Here is a 19,370-nt window from a genome sequence, read left to right as displayed (position 1 = left end):
ACCTTGAGGTTAGAGACTTCGTGCTGATAACGTGTTATGAAATATAGCTTAAAGTAATAATATAGAACAAGGAAAAACAAGCTAAGAGATATAGAGAGAAAGAGAGGAGAGATTCTTATTTCTTCTTTAATTATGTTATCTTTCCATCTATTACAAGGTCTTTGTATAGGCATGAAAAGTGAAGAAATATGTCATTGAATATGTCATTAAGCATTTGAGATCATGGGGAGGTTATGAAGTTACAATCATAACCCCATAAGTATTATAGTAGTGAAAGTTATAGAGATAATGGAGAAAAGTAGTTAGTATTACTCCTTTGGGGGTTATGGACATCCACCATAATTCAAGATTTTATAACAAATTCAATCTATTTTTATCGAATTTTAGTTACATGTTATATACTTATGTAAAATAGTACAGAAGAGTACTAGATCCAAATCTTGAATAATCAAATTAAAGAGAAACTAATAAGACAAAATTTTGGGTATTTCAAACGTATAACTATTACAGTGTCGATGCTTCTGTATAACAATCTCTATTTACTTTTTGTTATCGTATATACTATTGACCTATTTGATTCAACTTGAAAAGGTAAAAGATAAGCTCAACAAGATAAGACAAATGATTTGATTCGACATTTTTTAAGAATTAATTATGTTATTTAAATTAATATGTGATTGAAATATTAAATTTTAAAATTTTATTCATTTTAGTCGATATACAATGGATAATTAAATTATAGAAATAGTAATTAAGTTTAATTATATGTCTTACAATAATATAATGTCTCCCTATTACATGTAACAAACATATTTTTGTCTAGTTTTTAAACTTCTTTATCAAAGTTAGGTCATGAAATTAAAAACTACTTACCAGGTAAACATAAAGTTATAGGTAAAAAATGACTCAATTTGAAATTAGTTGACCACCCTTCTCCCTCCCCCAACAATGTACATCTCGCATTTATGAGCCACTACAGTTGATTGGAATTTTATAATTTAAAATTTTATTCATTTTAGTGCATTTATTTAGATGTGTACGGCAATTGCTAATACGAATTCTCTATACAGGTAAGTTTCACTCTGTTCAGATAGTAATATTGACATTTATAAATTCTTATTTTATTGTTTAAATTGTTTAATCGTGAGCTGATTGGTTCCTTCCAAGCGATTTCTTCAACAGACAGCTTAAGCATCCTCCCATACACCTCAACCAAATGAAAACGACATCTAAAGTTAAGAATGTTTGGAGATCAAGAAAGTAGAAAAAACCCATCCTTAGCCGTTTCTTCCATAACTAACTACAAAATAAAACATATTCTAATATTTTTATTTTTTATTTTTAATTGGATATCCACCTTTTGCTTATAACTCATTTGTTCTCTTTTTTATTTGAATTTGGCACAGATACATCTTACTCTACTCATGGATTAATACGAGAACGTATTCACCAATGGATGACTAATGTTACGGCCCAAGCCCTTGACACGTATTGTTTGTTTTAGTCCAACAACTCTCACAGATTTGTCTCCGCACGTATTATCCGCTTTGGCCCAACAGACTCCACGGATTTGTCCCTTGGACTACGCCATCATTGGTCCCAAAAGCACGCGTAGCATTAGAATTTGTTTTGTGCCTTATAAAGTTCTTTACTTTTCTCTCTCATTCCGATGTGGGATTCGCCTAACGTGATAAGTACACCCCTTTTTCAGAAGCTTGTCCCATCATCGTACTGAGGGAGATTCAGCATGTATTTTTCACTTTGGCCCAACAGATCTCATGAATCTGTCCCTTGGCTATGTAAAAGCGTGCGTACCATATGAACTTGTATTGTGCCTTATAAAACTCTACTTTTCTTTTCTTTTTCAACGTGGGATTAATCTAAGGTGATATGTACACCCTTTCTTCGGAAACTTGCCAACTTAAAAGCCTGTCAGTCCTGTTTGATTCGTTCTCATTAGCCCACCCTCCATCATGGGCGTCACAAATAACATGGCTTTCAAAAATAAAATAAAAAAATTATTTTCCTTCTCACTCTCGAACACCTGAGAGTTTGTGATGATAAGTCCTATGGGAACATAACATATATTCTTAATTTGTTGATGAGTCAAGCTCTAATATATGCTCCGCTGCTTAAATATAAAGCCCTTTAGTAGCATTCTTAGCTTGCTAGTGAATTTTTTTCTTATATTTTTATGAGGGAAAATATTCAAATTTACCATTAATCATGCGAAAGGATCTAAAACACTCCTGTAATAGTTGAGTCAAACATACCTATTTTGTTACCAAATCAGCTCAAACTGTCAAATATATCCTTATTCAGAGACATTGAACTATTAGAGATTACATTCGATTAATATTATATGTATTTTATTGTGTTTGTGCACCTTTTGAAAATATACTTATTAGCCTTAATCATAAAAATATTTATCCAAACTAACTTTTATCTCTTCTTAAGTGTATTACTTAATTAATATTCCATTAATTGGAACATGTCTATCTAGAAAAATGTAATAAATGACTTCTATTTTTCAAAGATATCAAATATTTGAAACACATTCAGTTTATTAGAATGACTAATATTTGGGATCTAAGAGAGTAATAATATTTCTGAAAAAAATACCATCCTAGAAAAAAACAATTGAACTGCCATTCCATTTGTATCTGGAACGGATCTCTTACAAAATGAAGCAATACAAAACTTGGATTCGAAGGTAACCGCAGCTGTACTTATTATCCTGTTTCATTTAACATGACCACGTTATATTATACCAGAGCAAGGAATCGAAATTTCTTTCAATTTTATATACAGTTTTTTCTCTGCTCCAGATTTGAATTACAGAGAAGCCGCACTTTAACGGCTACTTCATAATAAAATCCAAATTAACACCGACCACATATCTTTTTCCAGCCTAGCTTTCCCCATTTTGAGATTCTTGCAAAAAAAACACCTTTTTAAACGAATAAAATGCTCCACACAATACCCAAGAAACCCTACAATTAAAGTCCAAACCAAAACATTCCTCAAACTCAGAAAGTCACTTGTTATAGAGTGAACTTTCAGCTCTGCTCTTACATTTTCAGTTTCCAAAAAAAGGGTCAAAAATGCCCAAGAAAAGGTCGCCTATTTTCCAAAAACTTTCCAGTTTATTAAACATGTCAATTTTCATAGCAAAAATGAGGAAACCCATAATTCCAAGGCTAATTTCATTGAAAAGAGCAAGAAAAATGAAGAAATTTAGCCTACTCAAGTATTACAATTATGGGTATGTTCAAGAATACCAATTCTCTCCTTCAAACACACCTTTGCTTCAGTACCATAAGAAAAAGTCACTTAAAAAACAGAAAAGGTACAGAGATTTTTGCTCTGTTTTTTACATTTCGAAATGTTTGGGGTTGATAAATGGCCAAGGAGAAGAAAAAATGAGGTACCCAAAGTTGGAGTTGGAAGGGTTAGCTTCTATGGGAGATGCAGTAGTAGGTAGAGAATTTTCAGAAGGATCAGATTTTAGTGAGGGAGATGATTTCATTGATGAGAGGGCTGAGAAGTTTATTGAAAGGTTTTATGAAGAAATGAGATTGCAAAGGCAAGAATCTCTCTTGGAGCAGTTCAATGCATTGGTTGATAATTAATGAACCCTGTTATTCGGGACCGGATAAGAATTACTTTTGTCTCTCTCTCTCTTTTTTTTTTTTTTTTTTTCATGTTGGATGAATTACCTAAACCTAAAACCATGTTCATTTTCTTTTTGACCGTATTATATTGTTGCTAATACTTTTTGCTATTCGGTTGTTTTATCTTCACTGTTACTTGAGCCGGGGTCTATCGGAAACAACGTCTCTAGTTCTATGAGGTAGGGGGTAAGGTTTACTTACAAACTATTCTCCCCGAACCCCATTTATGAGATTGTTTGTTGTTGTTGTTATTGACAAGATGGATTTATATTAGAATGTGTTATTCTTTTGATTTATTCTTCTCCACATTGTTTTTTATGGCTGTGGAGATATATCGTTTCTTTTTTTTTTCTTTTTTTTTTTGTGTGTGCTGGTGCTTAACAGTTTGTTAGTTGGTTTATTTTAAAATTTGTCAATTGAAATTGGATAATTTCTTAGGAAAAATACACTACAGTCGTTCTCAATATATATATATATATATATATATATAAACTACCGAATGTAATCTTTACCCAATTTTACATCAGAATACGTTAAACATTGGGCATCTTACTGGAATGTACCAAAAAAAGACATTATTTTTTAATAACCAGCTATTTTAGTCATGCTACCAAAAAAAGGCCCAAACAAATTACCAATGATATACAACATTCAAAAAATATAAGCAAAAAAGGTTTTTTTCAATGGGTATTATTGTGATTCGTTAAAAACATATAGATAATGCAATATATAAAATTTGACCAAGTTTGAAAGTGAGTTAGACTAGTTTGGAGTTAAAATTCATTATCAGTGATAAACAATATTTAAAAAAAATTAGGCAAAAAAAGATTTTTTTCAATGGGTATGGTTGGAATTCGTTGAAAACATATAGATGAGTCAATATACAAAATTTGAGCAAGATTGGAGGAGAATTGGACTGGTTTGGTATCAAAACTCAATAGTTAAAATTGAGTTTTTTAATTAATAAAATTTTCTGCGACACATGTATCAAACATGTACACGCATATATGTCACACACATATATCTATATTATATTAAAAGCACGAAGGCCCTTAGCGAAATATCGTTCGCTTTTTTTTACCTATTAAAAATAGATTTCATACTAGACAAAATTGTCATTTACTTATTTCTCTAATATTTAGAGTTATATATTTAATTATTTTTCTAATATTTAGGATTAAACATTTAATTATTTCCCTAATTTTTATAATTCTTCTAGGTTTAGACGTTTTGTAGTCTTTTTTGGATATAAAATTCTACAGAAATGTTGCCTTTGTGAATAATTTAGTACAAAAACAACTTCTATCAAGTAGTATCAACTAGAAGAAGAAAAAAAATACGATTGTTGAGTCCTCATCAAAGACTAGCATATAAAGCTATTACATGAGAATTGGTTTTGTCCAACCAAATCATCATATGATCATTTAGTTCTTGATCAGGTTCGTAAATTTCGGATATAATTTTTTTGCAACTTTAGTTTTTCTTTATGAAGTAAAAGTTGTTCTTTTTGTCTATGTTAAACTCTTGTGTGTCTTTCATATAGAAACTTTGTGTCTTTCAAAGTATTGATACGTCAAGAGGCATTGATTATAAAATCTATTTGTTGGTTGATTCTCTATTTGTTATGGTATATTAATTCATTAACGTCTATACGTTCTCCAGATTCTTTGAAACACTAGAGTGAAGATAGTATATGTATTTTTTTTTTTTTGCTTTTTATTTTTTGTATTTTTTTCTTCTATTTTTGTATTGATCATAGAATTTTCTAATTCTACTTGTCATGTTTATTTTAGGTATAACCTGATAAAAGGTCATGTCAAAAGACACGCTCAATCATTAAATTTCTTTCCTAAAATTTTCTGTACAGACTAAACTGATAAGAGGATAGTGATAGATTATATAACAATGCTTTACATGTAGTGAGAAATCAACAATTACAAATATATTTAACCATATATTAACTATATATTAAAGTAAGATAAACAAACTGTATCTAAAGATACTTCCATTACTTAATTAATCGAAATTACGAGAAAGAGAGATATTACATTACCTAATGAATTTTAAAATTACGAAGATGAAAAAGAGAGATATTTTTCTATATAAATTTTGTAATGATTAATAGGATACGTCTCAAGCACTAATTTATATCTATTTTATTATAAAATAAAATTATAATTTGAGTTGAATGTATTGACTAATGATTGAGAACTTATCTTGTGGTAGTTTCTTCTTTTATTAAGTGATGTATAAAGGCTCAATATTCATCATTTTAAGGAACATGTTCTTTTATTTTATAACTCAGGCAAAATATTTTAATATAATATTTATATATTTTTTTAAAAAGTCTTTTACCACTTGAGATAATATATACGCGCAATGCGCATATCATAGGACTAGTATATGGATATATATGTGATACACATTTGATATATATGTAATAAACAAATGATACATAGTGTGAGACACATATGATCTTCGTCCATGTTCATCTTCTGTACTTCACATTTGGCTCAAATTTCAATTCAAACCACCTAAAATCTATACCAAATTGTCCCAAAATTGAGATTTACACTCTTTATGATGTACCCAATCTATTCCAACAACACCCACTCGAAATAAATTCCAATTTCGAAAACCCAAAATTTTGAATTCAAGCTTAAGTAAACTTCAATAGATGTCCACTGCGTTTCAGTTTAATCCTTCGACCCAATCCAACAAACTAATATTTAATATTGATTTCTATATCGAGTTAAGGTGCTTGATTCTCTAAATTTCAACTTAAAGGAATTAGAATATTGCAATATTGCTGAAGTCTCAAAAAGTTTGAACTATCTTTGTGTTTTAGAAAAATAAATGTGTTACAAAATGACATTTGGGTTATTTTTGGTAGATATTTTGTTTTGGGCTAGTTTTGGTTGAAATTATTTATGTAGTGACAGTTTGAAATAATACATTTCTGTTATACCAATCAATAAGTGCATTTGATTTCTAGTACTAAACTCTGCATAACTTATGTTTAAACTTCAAGTGAAAATAAAGCTAGAATTATATCAGTTAAATATAAATAATGTCTTTTTACATGGTAATTTTAGGAAAAGGTGTACATAAAGATAACTATTTTCTACAGCTATATAACCAATGGGTTACATGCATTGTCCAGATGACTATTCAACTATTCTTCTTATTGAATCTTTTAGCTGTATATGTTGATGGTATTGTGCTTTCCACATGTAATAATGAGGCAGAAACTGTAGAAACCTAGTTCTTTAGTAGAAGGCAACTATGTGGATATTTTATATATTAGGAGCAAGCGAGGTGCATTTTATGATTGCACAAGTAAGTGAACAAAATAGTTCTCAACACAATCTGAGGTTCATTTAGTGTTTTAAGGGTAAGTGCATGCCACAATCAATTGCTGAAGTAAATAAATTCAAGACAGATTTCTAGAAAGAAAATGACAGATAAAATAGAACTTACATACGTTTGAGAAAAGGTAAATTTACAAGAACTGGGGAATCACATCATCCAATTCCATAACATTCAAATTTTTCTGTAAGAATGAGATATACCCACCACTGATACATTACAATTTCAGTGTCAAAATAGAAAAGAAAAATCGAACGTGTTCGTTGGCGGAAATTACAATACCTCTGAATTCTATAATCTGTATGGATTGACAACTGAAGATCAGCCTAGTTGAGATTATGGTACAACACAAGAATCATGCATACAAATACAAATAGAACCTATATTTCAAACCTCACATGCCTCAGAGAGATAAAGCACTTGGCGAAGCACAAGACCAACCAATAAATAGAGCAAAGAATATATGAAGAGACTTCTTCCAGTAGCACAATACCTGCACTTGTGGCCTTGACAGCAATTCTATAACTCGAAACTCTGCAGGAAGTACGTAGAGAACATAAATAACCATCCAACATTTCAGTTCTTTTTATCAGATCCTTTGAGGTTAAGGTTGAACCATCTTTTCTTTGATGACTTGTCCTTGGAATCTGAACTGCCATCTTCTCCTGGACTATCCGCTTTATAATCTTCACCAAGGACCTTACTGCTACTTCCATTACTGAAATGCCCACTCCCACTGCCACTTAAATTAGCAACGGACCTTGCAACTGTGAACGAAAAGTGGATGCTGTCTCTTTGTTTCAGCATATCATCGACCTTTACAAATGGTAGTACTAGATCAGCATGTAGGAACTATCAGATAATACAAGGAACAAAGTGAAGTAGCATCTAAACAAACAAGAGATGCATTAAATATAGCAAAATCTGAGATGCATTAACACTTCCATGCCACAAAATGAAAGCCAAGCGACTTGTGTTGCAAAGAATTTGGACATACCATCTCAATACGAGGACATTTACGTAATGTAATAATCGGAGAAGGGTCATATTTACCCCTGTACTATTGAAAATAAATCATATCTACCCTACATTTCACTTTCTGAATATTTAAGGGCCTACCATTATACTTATTTTTGTATTTGCCCCGCATTCGTTAAGTGACCAGCAGTATTGTCAAAGGCGCGCTTAAAGCACGCTTAAGCCCAGAAGCGAGACTCAAAATACGTTGAGCGCTTCGCCTTGCTTTGTGGACGCTTTAGTGTCGCATCAAAGCTCTAAGTCATACTTTTCCTTGCCAATGAGTGTAATCCTGAAAATGCGACCTTAAACAATCGATATTTCACTTTATTGTGAATATTTTCAATTTCTTTGTCCATATATTTGTTATTCATGCTTATAATGATTAGTCTTGGACTACATGCATATTTTTACTTTTTCTTCCGTTGCGCCTTTTTTCATTAAAGCCTACGCTTTATTTGCGCTTAAAGCTCCAATGGACCTTTGAGCTTTTTTGCGTTTTTTGCCTTTGATAACACTAGTGACCAGTCCCAACTTTAAAAAAGACACGTGGAATGTCTAGAATCAATTTTACAGGACCCGGTTCATTTTATAAAAACCCAACCCCAAATAAAACATAACCCGACCCACCGATTCTGCTTAATGCTGTAGCTTTTATTTTCTCCTTCCATTTTGACAATTTAGAGAAATTAGTTGGTGACATATCTTTCCTCTCATACTCTACTCCAAAGTCCAAACCAACAACCCACATATACCAAGGTCGATATAACTCAGCTTTATCACATCCAACACCAATGGACTGCAAGTATCAATGATGGAAGGAGGTAAGCAAAGAACCCTCAATATTGTTCATATTTTATTTTAAGTTTGGTCCGAAGCCAGTCCCAACCGAAAGAGCAGTTCAGATAAATGAGACTTAAGTAGCTGTGCTGGGAATGTGGGAAAAGGGAATTGATGCTTGTATTTCCAGTTTGCTTCATTCACAAAATCAGCAACCAATATTAAAGCTAGTTAAAAAAAGAATGTCAAACCTAGTTTGATCTGATAATACAAATTTTCTTGTTACTTTCAAGCCAGTTAAGAATGCCTTGGCTGATTCAGAGAGCTGCTCTTTCTTTTGTTTCAGAGTTCCTTCTAGCATGCTAAAATAAAGTCTGTATTTGCGTTTATAGTAATTATTCAATCTCTAAGTAGAAGAAAATTCACATCTAGCTCCTCATTATTCTTGTCCTTGTTCTCTTCTGACTTCTTCACATGTTCCCAAATAAGTCAAATAGGAAAATATTTCAATGGCTGTCTAATTCGACTAAAAACTAGTGAAAATAAGAAGGATAACATAAAATCCCAGAAAATTTTCTTGGCTTTTTCACTTGTTCCTTTGACTAAGTGGGTAAATTGGTTTCGATGGGTCGGGTTATGTCTTATTTGGGGTTGGGGTAGTATAAAATGAACTTGGTGCTTTTAAATTGATCCTAGGTACCCCACGTGTCTTTTTTAAAGTTGGGACTGGTCATTTAATGGATGAGGGCAAATATAATAACGGTAGGCCCTTAAAAATTCGAAAAGTGAAACGGATGGTAGATGTGACTTATTTTCAATAGTACAGGGGTAAATATGACCCTTTTCGGTATAATAATTAAACCGAGAGACTTTTCAACAGAAAAACTTACAGACTGCTTCTCTTGGCTGTATCTGTTGGTTACTTCCTGGAAATGTGCCAGTGCCTGTGAACATTAACATGGAAAGTAGGGCAATGAGGATACATGAAAGAATCAATCTCTGCACTCTGCACTCAAGGGTGTGACCTAGTGGTCAATGAATTGGGTTGAGAACCTGAGGTCTCAGTTTCAAATCCCATCTCTCCAACCCTTGGTGGATAGAGTTACCTGGTACCTGTTGCTGGTGGTAGGTAGCAGGTATCCCGTGGAATTAGTCGAGGTGCATGCAAGCTGGCCCGGACACCACAGTTATCAAAAAAAGAAAAAATATCAATCTCCAATAATAAATATTGTCTAGAAGTATATTGACAACCTTTCTATATTCTACTTCAAATTGCCGAAGCTCATTTCTTTTCCTCAAAATCTGAGCCTCAATATCCTTGAGCTTAAGAGTAGTATCCTCATATGACTTGGCACAGAGAGCCTCAATTGTATAAGTAGCAGGCTTGAAGAAATTATCTCCTGCAGAGAGATCAGATCAAAGTTCATTCTTAAGGATTTAGCATCGAGAATCAATTGGAATTTGATAGTGTTTCTCACACCAGAAAAAACAATGTATTTAACAAAATAAGTAGCTCCAACCATAAACAGCGAATATGTGAGTGCCAGCTTTAAGTTCTGAGACCTCACAAGGTTGAAGACCCTCCAGCTTCTTAAAGAAAGCAGCTTCAGGGTCCTTAGCCATCGCTAACTACAATATTTCAAATTATTTATTAGCTCTGACAACAACACTGCATAATGAATTTGACCAACAGGGATTATATTCACATACCGCATTTACAGTTGAATCCATTCTATACACCTGAAAGTGCAAGAAATACATTCCTGCTGACGTCACCTTACCCGTTTTCTCACTATCTTCCTGCATACCGTGACAATTCATCAGATTTGATCAGTCAATTGCTTGGTTAGAATACACAAGACATGCACAACATGTTCATCTAAAATACAGTACACTAGCTCACAAATCAAAGAAGTTTGAGGCATGCTTAGACCTCATAGTTGAGAAGAATTACCCCAAAGATAACTGTGAAAAAATGCAACCCAACGTGCAGGCAAATTAGAGGTAATTCCTGAGTATGTTGAGCATATATATCTAAAGATAAAGGATTACAAGTCAAGCATCTGCTCTGTATAAGTGAGTTTTACTTGTGTATATAGCAGCCTTACAGCTGATGCAGATTGCAGACCATGAAGAGGTTCAAAATCAGAAAATTTCAAAAATTATACCTTAGAATGAGGTCTAGTTTTCCAGTTGACTGATACCGTCAATTATACACTTCAGTTTACTGAGATCTTAAGAGGAAACAGCCTCACCTATTACAGCTAGCCCCTGACCGTAACTTCCTATGCCCGCATATAAGTCATGAGCCATATGCCTTAAAACTTGGCTAACGGAAAATTATCAAGTGAAATGCGGGGAAAAATTTGCATTACAGTTATGTATAACTTGCATCACAACAAGTTAGTTAAGACATTTTATTTGATCAGCAAATGCGGGGAAAACTTTAAGCATTACAGTTATGTTGATCAAAGAAGGGAGTTTGGAGTTCATATTAAATATATAAATGTCATAAAGGACATGTATAGAGGAGCCGCCAATAGAGTGTGAGAAGAGTAGTAGGAGATATATACAGGAGGATCCGAAAACCATGAATTTACACCACGGATTGGCATTGAGTCTATACTTGTTTACCCTAGTTATGGATGAGCTAATAAACACAATACAAGATGAAGTCCCATGGTGTATGCTATTTGCGACATTGTGCTAATTGACCAAAACCAACAACGGTGGTACTCGAGAGTAAGAGTTTTAAGATAACTCGAAGTAAAACTGAATATATGAACTGCAAGTGTAGTCAGCATAAGAAGAGTGAAATTGAGGTGAGATTCGACGGGATTGTGGTGCCTAAATGCAAATAATCAGATATTTAGGCTCGTTCTTCCAAGAGAATGAATGATAGAGGAAGACGTTACACATTTGCAGCTTGATGAATCTGTAACTACCTACTTCAAATAACTCAGAACTCAACATCAATGATAAGTATCTTGAACTCACAATGGAAACTAATGCAGTACCTGCAAAGCCAGGCCATAACCCCCATTTGCATCTTGTTCAAAATACAGCAGCTGAAATTACAGAAAATTCAGTTTTGATATCTCAACCCATTGCAAAGTAGAAAACACACAAAAAAAAAACACGAAGATATAAAAGCACAGCTTAAAAGTACATGCAAAAATAGCAAGAATAGCTACCATTCAAATTCTACAGATCCGGAGTGTACCTTAAATTTGCTTTGAGCTGCTGAAGTAACTCTAACTACAAGCCCTGCCTCCGCTTGTTCATTGCTAATCGTTACACCAAAAAAATGGGCACTTTGCTTTTCAACCTGCAGCAAAATCAAGCTAAAAAACCTTGATAAAGCTGAAATATTGTCCTGCTAATTGAAAAAGAAAATCAAATGCTACCTTTCCACTAAGTGATGCCCCAATTGGAAGAGGGCGAATTGTGACAGTTCCATTCAAAGCTTCTTCAAGAACATTAGCAGAGACAGTCGTTTTGATGGGAACACCCAACTTGCTATGAGATAGATAAAGAATTCAAAAACCAATCAAAAGTCTACTACAAATACAAGTTTGGCATGATGTATTTTTCAGTTCAATCCATTTAATGAAGTTGATTATTGTAGGTGTGGGTGTTTTGCCTCTTCTTTTTTTGTTAGTATATAACAAGTAGAAGCATTTCCGTGTAGGCTCAAGCTTAGAAGATAAGAGCTATTCAAGGAATGCTTCAGAGGTTCCGAACATTATTTAACTTAGATTACCTGAACAATGCTGCAAACATTGTGTTGACAGTTCCAAGATTGGACAAATCGATTTCCATATCCGTTCCTTCAGCATCAAGAGCCTTAAAATTTTCAAGATCAAATGTCAGAGAGTAGGTGAATGGCACATGCGTGTGAGCAGTTATATAGGAACTATAATCAGTTAAAGGTTGCCACGTGTATTAGTCAATTGAGAGTCTTTCTACTAAATATATAATGCCCATCATACCTGACTAAAAAAATAACTAGTACAATTTGGATAAATTGCAAAAAGCATAAAACAGAAACTATACACGTACCACTAGAGAGAGAGAGAGAGAGAGAGAGAGAGAGTGGTAACCACCTTTTAAAATCTATGCACACATAGAAAAGACATTGCAGAAAGAACATCAGCCGAAAAATCCCTACTGTAACACGCAATGATACCAGTGGAAGATAACCAATGTCATCAAATGTATTAGTTTGAGTCCCTCTTTGACCTTGTAAAATTCTTCCAATGAGTTTTTCTGTAGCTGGCATATTACACCCCCCCCCCCCCAAATAAAAAAACAAAAGGGATATGTTCTGCTCCAAATGTCAAGAGCTCAAACAATAGTAACACATTTTTTATAAGAAAAAATGATACAATAACTATACCCCAATCCTAATAGTTAAAGCAACATATCCAGGAAAATCCCACAAGTGAGGTCTGAATAGGGTAGCATGTACCACAGGCCTTACCCCTATATTTGTGAAGGTAGAGAGGTTGTTTCTGGTAGACCCTCATCTCAAGGAAAGCATAATCCCAACAATCATTAAAAGGAAAAAGGATAGTGGAGAAGCCAAGAAGCAGAAACAACAGCAAGAAAAATAAGATAACGGAAGCAAAAAAACTAACAGATAATAATAGAAAACTAAGAACTAGGAAAGTACGGGGGAAATACTAATACTACCGGTATGCATAAGAGAAATTCGCGACTACCTACTAACCTGCTACCTTAACCTCGCCCTCCATACCCTGCTCTCAAGGGTCATTGTCCTCAATAAGCTAAAGATATGTCATATTCTACCTAATCACCTCTCCCCAATACTTTTTTGGTCTACCTCTGCCTCTCCTCAGGCCCGCCACTACCAACCCCAATCCTAATAGTTGGGTTGACTATATGAATCCTTTATATCCATTATGTTCTATTTAGACCTATTTCATTCCAATACTCAATCATTTGTCTTCTCAGAGAAACTAAGAGCCCGTTTAGACATAAGAAATTTTCCCTTTTTTCCAAAAACATTTCACTTTTTTTCGAAATCAGCGTTTGTTCATAAAATTTTCAATTTTCACTTGAAGATGCATTTTGAAAATTTTCAAAAATTTGAAAAATTACAAAAAGGTGTTTTTCAAAATTCACTCAAATTACTCACAAAACTTCAAAAACAACCCAAAATTATATTCATGTCCAAACACAACTCTAAATTTCAAATACCATTTTCACTTGAAAAACGTTTTCCCCCTATTTTGGAATTTTACAATTCTTATGTCCGAACGCTCACTAAGAGTTCTCTAAAACTAAAAGTTCTAAAAATCTCAATCTTATCTTTACCCAGGCACACAAATCTCAAACAAAATAAAAAACTTATGACAAAAACACCAGAACTAATAATGTAAGTGACCAACAATGACTAAGCCTTAATTCAACTAGTATCTTTTACTTCAATTGTATTTTGTTCTTAGCTACTTCTCATGGATCCCAAGTGATTATACGTTATTTAAGACTACTTGTGTGGATATGATCTTAGGTCTATCTGGTCCGTTCTAATACATTCAATCATCATAGTGTCTCACCTACAAACCCATACATTTTGTGATCAACGACATTCAAATGTCTTGAAGCTGATCTGCTCCAAAAATAAAGCTCTGACAAACTAAAATAATATAGCCACAAACTTTTAAAAGCTGGTAAGTAGCTCTCTGAGCCCAGCCAAGACCAAGATTCAAGATAGCACCAAACTAAACTAAAATTTGCTATTGTCTTCGCCAAGTCCGACCGGACTCTTTTGTTTTTCTTATTTCTTCAGGGACATTAAGGAACTGCCAAGTTTCTAACTTTACTACTAGCGATCGCCGTAACTTAAAACATATAAAAATAGCGTTTACTTTAAAAGCCATTACTCCATTGATAAACCACCTTGCCAGAAAATCATGTAATTGATAGTGGACGGAGACAAAGTACCTCAAAACCTGCCATATCATATTGCCTCCTTTTTTCTGGATCAGATAGAATACTGTATGAGTATGCCACCTCCTTGAATAATTCTGAAGCTTCAGGATTGTTAGCATTCTTGTCCGGATGATACCTGCCAATAATTCAGGTTGTGTATGGCTAATGTATTAGAGACTTTTTATGTTTCTAAAATAGTAACTGAATAACAACAATAACAAACCCAGCGTAGTCCCAAAAATGGGTTAAAATAGTAACTGAATAAAAAACTATTAAATCAAGAAATTTCCCTCTTTATTAAAATGCTTATCATTTTTTTTTTAATAATCGAACAAAAGCTTAGCTAATGCATAGAGGCGATAAATCAATAAACTTCCCAACACCTACACCACTAAAGCCATTTTTTCCTCTATACCCAACCTAGCATCCCATCACAATTAATTTTTCCATGTAAGATGTAACAACCCGACCGGTCGTTTTGAGCTCTAGCGCGTCGTTCAGCGGTTTGAGGCCTTGAGTAACTTCACTTCAGGTAGTATGACTGGTACATGTGGTCGGAATTGAATTTCGGGAAGTTCGGAGTTGATTTGGAAAGAAAATTCTAATTTCGGAAGCTGTAAGTTGAAAAAATTGACTAAGGTTTGACTTTTGAGTAAACGACTTCGGAATCGGGATTTGAAGGTTCCAATAGGTTCGTATGATAATTTCAGACTTGGGCGTATGTTCGGGTTGAGTATCGGGTGGTCCGAGAGCATTTCGGCACCTATTATGGAAGGTTGGCATTTTGGAAGTTTAAGTTCTTAAGTTTGATTTGAAATGAATTTTGGTGTTATCGATATCCGTTTGGGATTCCGAGCCTTGGAATAGGTTCGTATTGTGATTTATGACTTGTGCGCAAAGTTTGGCGTCATTCCGGAATGTTTTGATATGGTTCGGACGCGTTCATCGAAGTTTGAAAGTTTAAAAAACGATTTCGATCGTCGATTCGTAGTTTCGATGTTGTTTGGCGTGACTTGAGGCCTCGACTAAGTTCGTAATGTGTTTTGGGACGCGTTGGTATATTTGGTCAAGGTCCTGGGGACCTCGGGTGGATTCCGGATGGTTAACGGATCGGATTTTGGACTTTAAGGAAAAGCTGGAGAATTCTGGTTGCTGGTGCAACCGCTTCTGCGGAAGCTTCACCACAGAAGCGACCTCGCAGAAACGAGGCAGTGAATCGCAGAAACGGCTGGGAGTGAGCTGGGCAGAGGTCGCAGGTGCGAAGAAATTCCCGCACCTGCGTGATCGCAGATGCGACCACTGGAGCGCAGAAGCGGATTTTGCTGGGAAGGCTGGACCGCAGATGCGGTCGAGTTCCGCAGAAGCGGAACCACACCTGCGGATGAGGCGTTGCAGAAGAGAGGGCGCAGAAGCGCTGGAGGAGCCGTAGATGCGGTAGGCGACCTTGCCTGGGTTCTCGCGGGTGCGAGATTGAAGCCGCAGAAGCGACCAGGGGACCGCAGATGCGAAAAGGTCGTTGGGCAGTGTTGTTTTAAGAATGGGATTTTGCCCATTTTCTTTCATTCTCTCTTGGTTTGGGCGATTTTTGGAGAGCTTCAAGCGAGGTTTTCATCATCTATGTCAAGGTAAGTGATTTCTTCACATTGCGAGTTAAATACATGGTTTATATATGGATTTAAGCATGAGAATTTGTAGAAATTGAGATTTTGGTATAAAACCTAGAAATCTGGTATTTTTAGATTTGGACCACGAAATTGGACATGGAATTTGGAATAAATTATATATTTGAGTTCGTGGCGCTATGGGTAAAGTTATCTTCGAAAATTTTCGGAATCCGGGCACGTGGGCCCGAGGGTTAACTTTATTGACTTTTAAAGCGGAGTGGGGGATTGTTATGAATTGATTAATTATAAGCATTGGAGAATATTTTGATTGAATTGCACATTGTTTGACTAGTTTCGGATCGTTTGGCTTGAATTGAAGAGTTAGAGAGGCGTTGGAGTCGGTATTGGAACTTCGGAGCGAGGTAAGTCTCCTGTCTAACCTTGTGAGGGGTAAACTACCCCCTAGGTGATATTTATTGTTATGTGCAACTAGTTGTGGGTGCTACGTACGCACGAGGTGACGAGAGTCCGTACGTAGCTAAAGCATGTTTATGTCCGGGTAGATTTAGGACTTTATCACATAATATTTGAATTATTTGAACTCATTCAGCTGGCTTAATTAATTGAAGTTATAATTGAAATTGATTTAGAAATAAATATATGTATACTAGGCCGAGCCTTATCACTTTGAGTTGTGAGCGAGTTATTTGAGAAACGGTAAAGATTATATTTACTTTGTGATCATGTACTGTATTGTAAGCACATGTCTCGTAATTCGGTAACTTCCTTCCTTTCTTGTGGAGCGGGCCGAACGCCTTGACAGTATAATAGATGCATCTATGGTTCGTGTCGCTCGACCCTCAGCAGTGTACACATTATTTTGGATCGGGCCGAACGACCTCGGCAGAATCGTGCGTTATATCGCTAGTAGTCCGAATATTCACGAGATAATCTTTCCACTGATGTCCGGCATTTTATATGGTATTACTTATTTATTTGATATTGGCACTTGGCATTTTCTGAGCTGTTAAGGTAGAATACAAGATCGAGAAATTCATACTTTAAAAGAAATATTTGAAAGATTATGTAATTTACAGATTCACCCCACTATCGTTGTGCACTTCATATTTGTTATAAATTATTATATTATTTTATTGGATCTCTAGTAAGTGTCAATGTCGACCCCTCATCACTATTTCTCCGGGGTTAGGCCAGATACTTACTGGGTACGTGTTGATTTACGTACTCATGTTGCACTTCTGCACTAAATGTGCAAGATCTGACAGGTTCATTTGGTGGTCATCTTAGCGCGTGAGCACACCTGTTGAGGAGACTTTATGTGAGCTGCATTCCAGACTATGCATCGCAGTCCACTGAGTGTCCATCATACTATTTACTTTATGATGTCTTATTTACATTCTGGACAGATATTGTATTATTACTATACTCTTTAGAAAATGCTCATGCACTTGTGACACCGGGTTTTGGGGTTATACTAGTTGATGCTTATGGTTTTGTACATTATAAAATACAAATGTTGTACGTTCCCGTGGACTTAGAAGTGTAAATCTCCTTCCTTGTTAAAATCTATGATTTCGGAAGTAATAGAATGAATAATTAAATTGATAAATCACCGTTGGCTTGCCTGACGGCGGCGTTAGGCGCCATCACGACCTATAGTGTATTTTGGGTCGTGACATAAGAAATTCTAGGTTCCAATAAAATAACTTCAACAAACTATTATACAAGTAAGTAGCAATCATCTATCTATTACCCAATTACCAAAACACGTCAACCGTCAATCTGCTAACTTCAATTCTTAGAATACTAAATTTAATAAATTTCATGCTACAACTACATTTTAGTCTCAACATGCTCAATATATTTCAGTTTAGGCACACCACATTTAAGTACATATATGCAAAATTGCAAGAATAATAACTCAATTAATGAATCAACTACACCTCAACACTACATTTAAGTGCATACATGCAAAACTGTGATAATGATAGTATAACTTCAATTCATCAACTAAACCTCCATCCAAAACTAATCAGGGTTACATATATGAATCCTCTAGATACTTTTTTCCTTCTATTCAAATCCATTTCATTCCAACACTAAACAATTTGTCCAGCTGCTCTATTCGAACCCATTTCATTCCAACACCAAATGCTTTATAATTTGCCCGACCGATCCAATTGGACCTATTTCATTTCAATACGAAATGATTTGACGAACAAAAATAAACTTACAAAACGAAATTCTTTACAATAGGGCGATAGGTTTGACTTACTTGAGAGCAAGTTTTCTGTAAGCACTTTTAATCTCCTGATCAGAGGAATCCCTTGTCACAGACAATACCTCATACGGGTCTTGCCTTATCGCCGGAGCCGATGACCCCTCCATTTTCGAACTAGCCATTACTCCTTTCTAATCTCTATTTCTTCCTCTTAAGAAAAACCCAAATCACTATCTGATTTCAATTGTGTATCATTCAAATAGCTTTCTTGCCTGCAAATACACAGGCAGAGAAAACTTGTACACACAAAACCATAAAAATTCTTTCTTTTTTTTGGGAAGTCGCAAAACTATCAAAATTTGAGAGGCAATTGAGGGGAATTATGAAGATTTTTCACGGAATTCAAAGAATTGGATCGTCTTTTCATTTCCTTGGGATTAATGCTATGTGTTCAATAAAAATTGAAAAAAAATTAATGGGAAAAGCTATAAGAGATCTAACAGAAGGATTTTAAATTGATTATATTGGGAAAGAAAAAAAACTAGGGCTTTTGGGAAATTTACAGGATGTAAAAGATGTGTGTGTGGGAGGGAGAGAGAGAGAGAGAGAGAGAGAGAGAGAGAAGACGGAGTTCTTATTTTGAATTCGAAAAAGGATTTCTTTGAAAGGAAATTGAATAGCAATAGTCCACAAACAACTATTTTTTAAAATATATATTTTATATAT

General features: G+C 34.7%; 2 protein-coding genes across 2 annotated transcripts; one reads left to right on the top strand and one right to left on the bottom strand.

The window, feature by feature from the left end:
- Nucleotides 1–1,653: 1,653 nt before the first annotated feature.
- Nucleotides 1,654–3,870, top strand: LOC104085253 (uncharacterized). The gene is made up of 2 exons (XM_009589248.4): nucleotides 1,654–2,713; nucleotides 2,829–3,870. Exon 2 carries the CDS (start codon nucleotides 3,105–3,107, stop codon nucleotides 3,630–3,632), a length of 528 nt encoding a protein of 175 aa, XP_009587543.1. The 5' UTR covers nucleotides 1,654–2,713; nucleotides 2,829–3,104; the 3' UTR covers nucleotides 3,633–3,870.
- A 3,262-nt stretch (nucleotides 3,871–7,132) lies between these two features.
- On the bottom strand, nucleotides 7,133–19,283 carry LOC104085252 (chaperone protein dnaJ 15-like). The gene is made up of 11 exons (XM_009589247.4): nucleotides 18,699–19,283; nucleotides 14,811–14,934; nucleotides 12,604–12,686; nucleotides 12,248–12,359; nucleotides 12,064–12,168; nucleotides 11,858–11,908; nucleotides 10,551–10,640; nucleotides 10,361–10,469; nucleotides 10,092–10,240; nucleotides 9,731–9,784; nucleotides 7,133–7,859 (listed from the first exon to the last, which is right to left on the bottom strand). The coding sequence occupies exons 1-11, from the start codon at nucleotides 18,824–18,826 to the stop codon at nucleotides 7,620–7,622; spliced, it is 1,245 nt and encodes a 414-aa protein (XP_009587542.1). The 5' UTR covers nucleotides 18,827–19,283; the 3' UTR covers nucleotides 7,133–7,619.
- Nucleotides 19,284–19,370: the final 87 nt, after the last annotated feature.

The sequence above is a fragment of the Nicotiana tomentosiformis genome, chromosome 4 (genome assembly GCF_000390325.3).
Source record: "Nicotiana tomentosiformis chromosome 4, ASM39032v3, whole genome shotgun sequence".
NCBI lineage: Eukaryota > Viridiplantae > Streptophyta > Magnoliopsida > Solanales > Solanaceae > Nicotiana > Nicotiana tomentosiformis.
This window is presented reverse-complemented; position numbering and strand designations above follow the sequence as displayed.

What these genes read in the sequence shown, in the direction of transcription:
- LOC104085252 (XM_009589247.4), bottom strand. Translation starts at nt 18,826, where the DNA reads ATGGCTAGTTCGAAAATGGAGGGGTCATCGGCTCCGGCGATAAGGCAA. An exon ending in ATGTTTGCAGCATTGTTCAG is followed by an intron (nt 12,360 to 12,603) that starts GTAATCTAAGTT and finishes TCTATCTCATAG; the next exon opens with CAAGTTGGGTGTTCCCATCA. An exon ending in GTTATGGCCTGGCTTTGCAG is followed by an intron (nt 10,641 to 11,857) that starts GTACTGCATTAG and finishes CACGGTATGCAG; the next exon opens with GAAGATAGTGAGAAAACGGG.
- LOC104085253 (XM_009589248.4), top strand. Translation starts at nt 3,105, where the DNA reads ATGCCCAAGAAAAGGTCGCCTATTTTCCAAAAACTTTCCAGTTTATTA.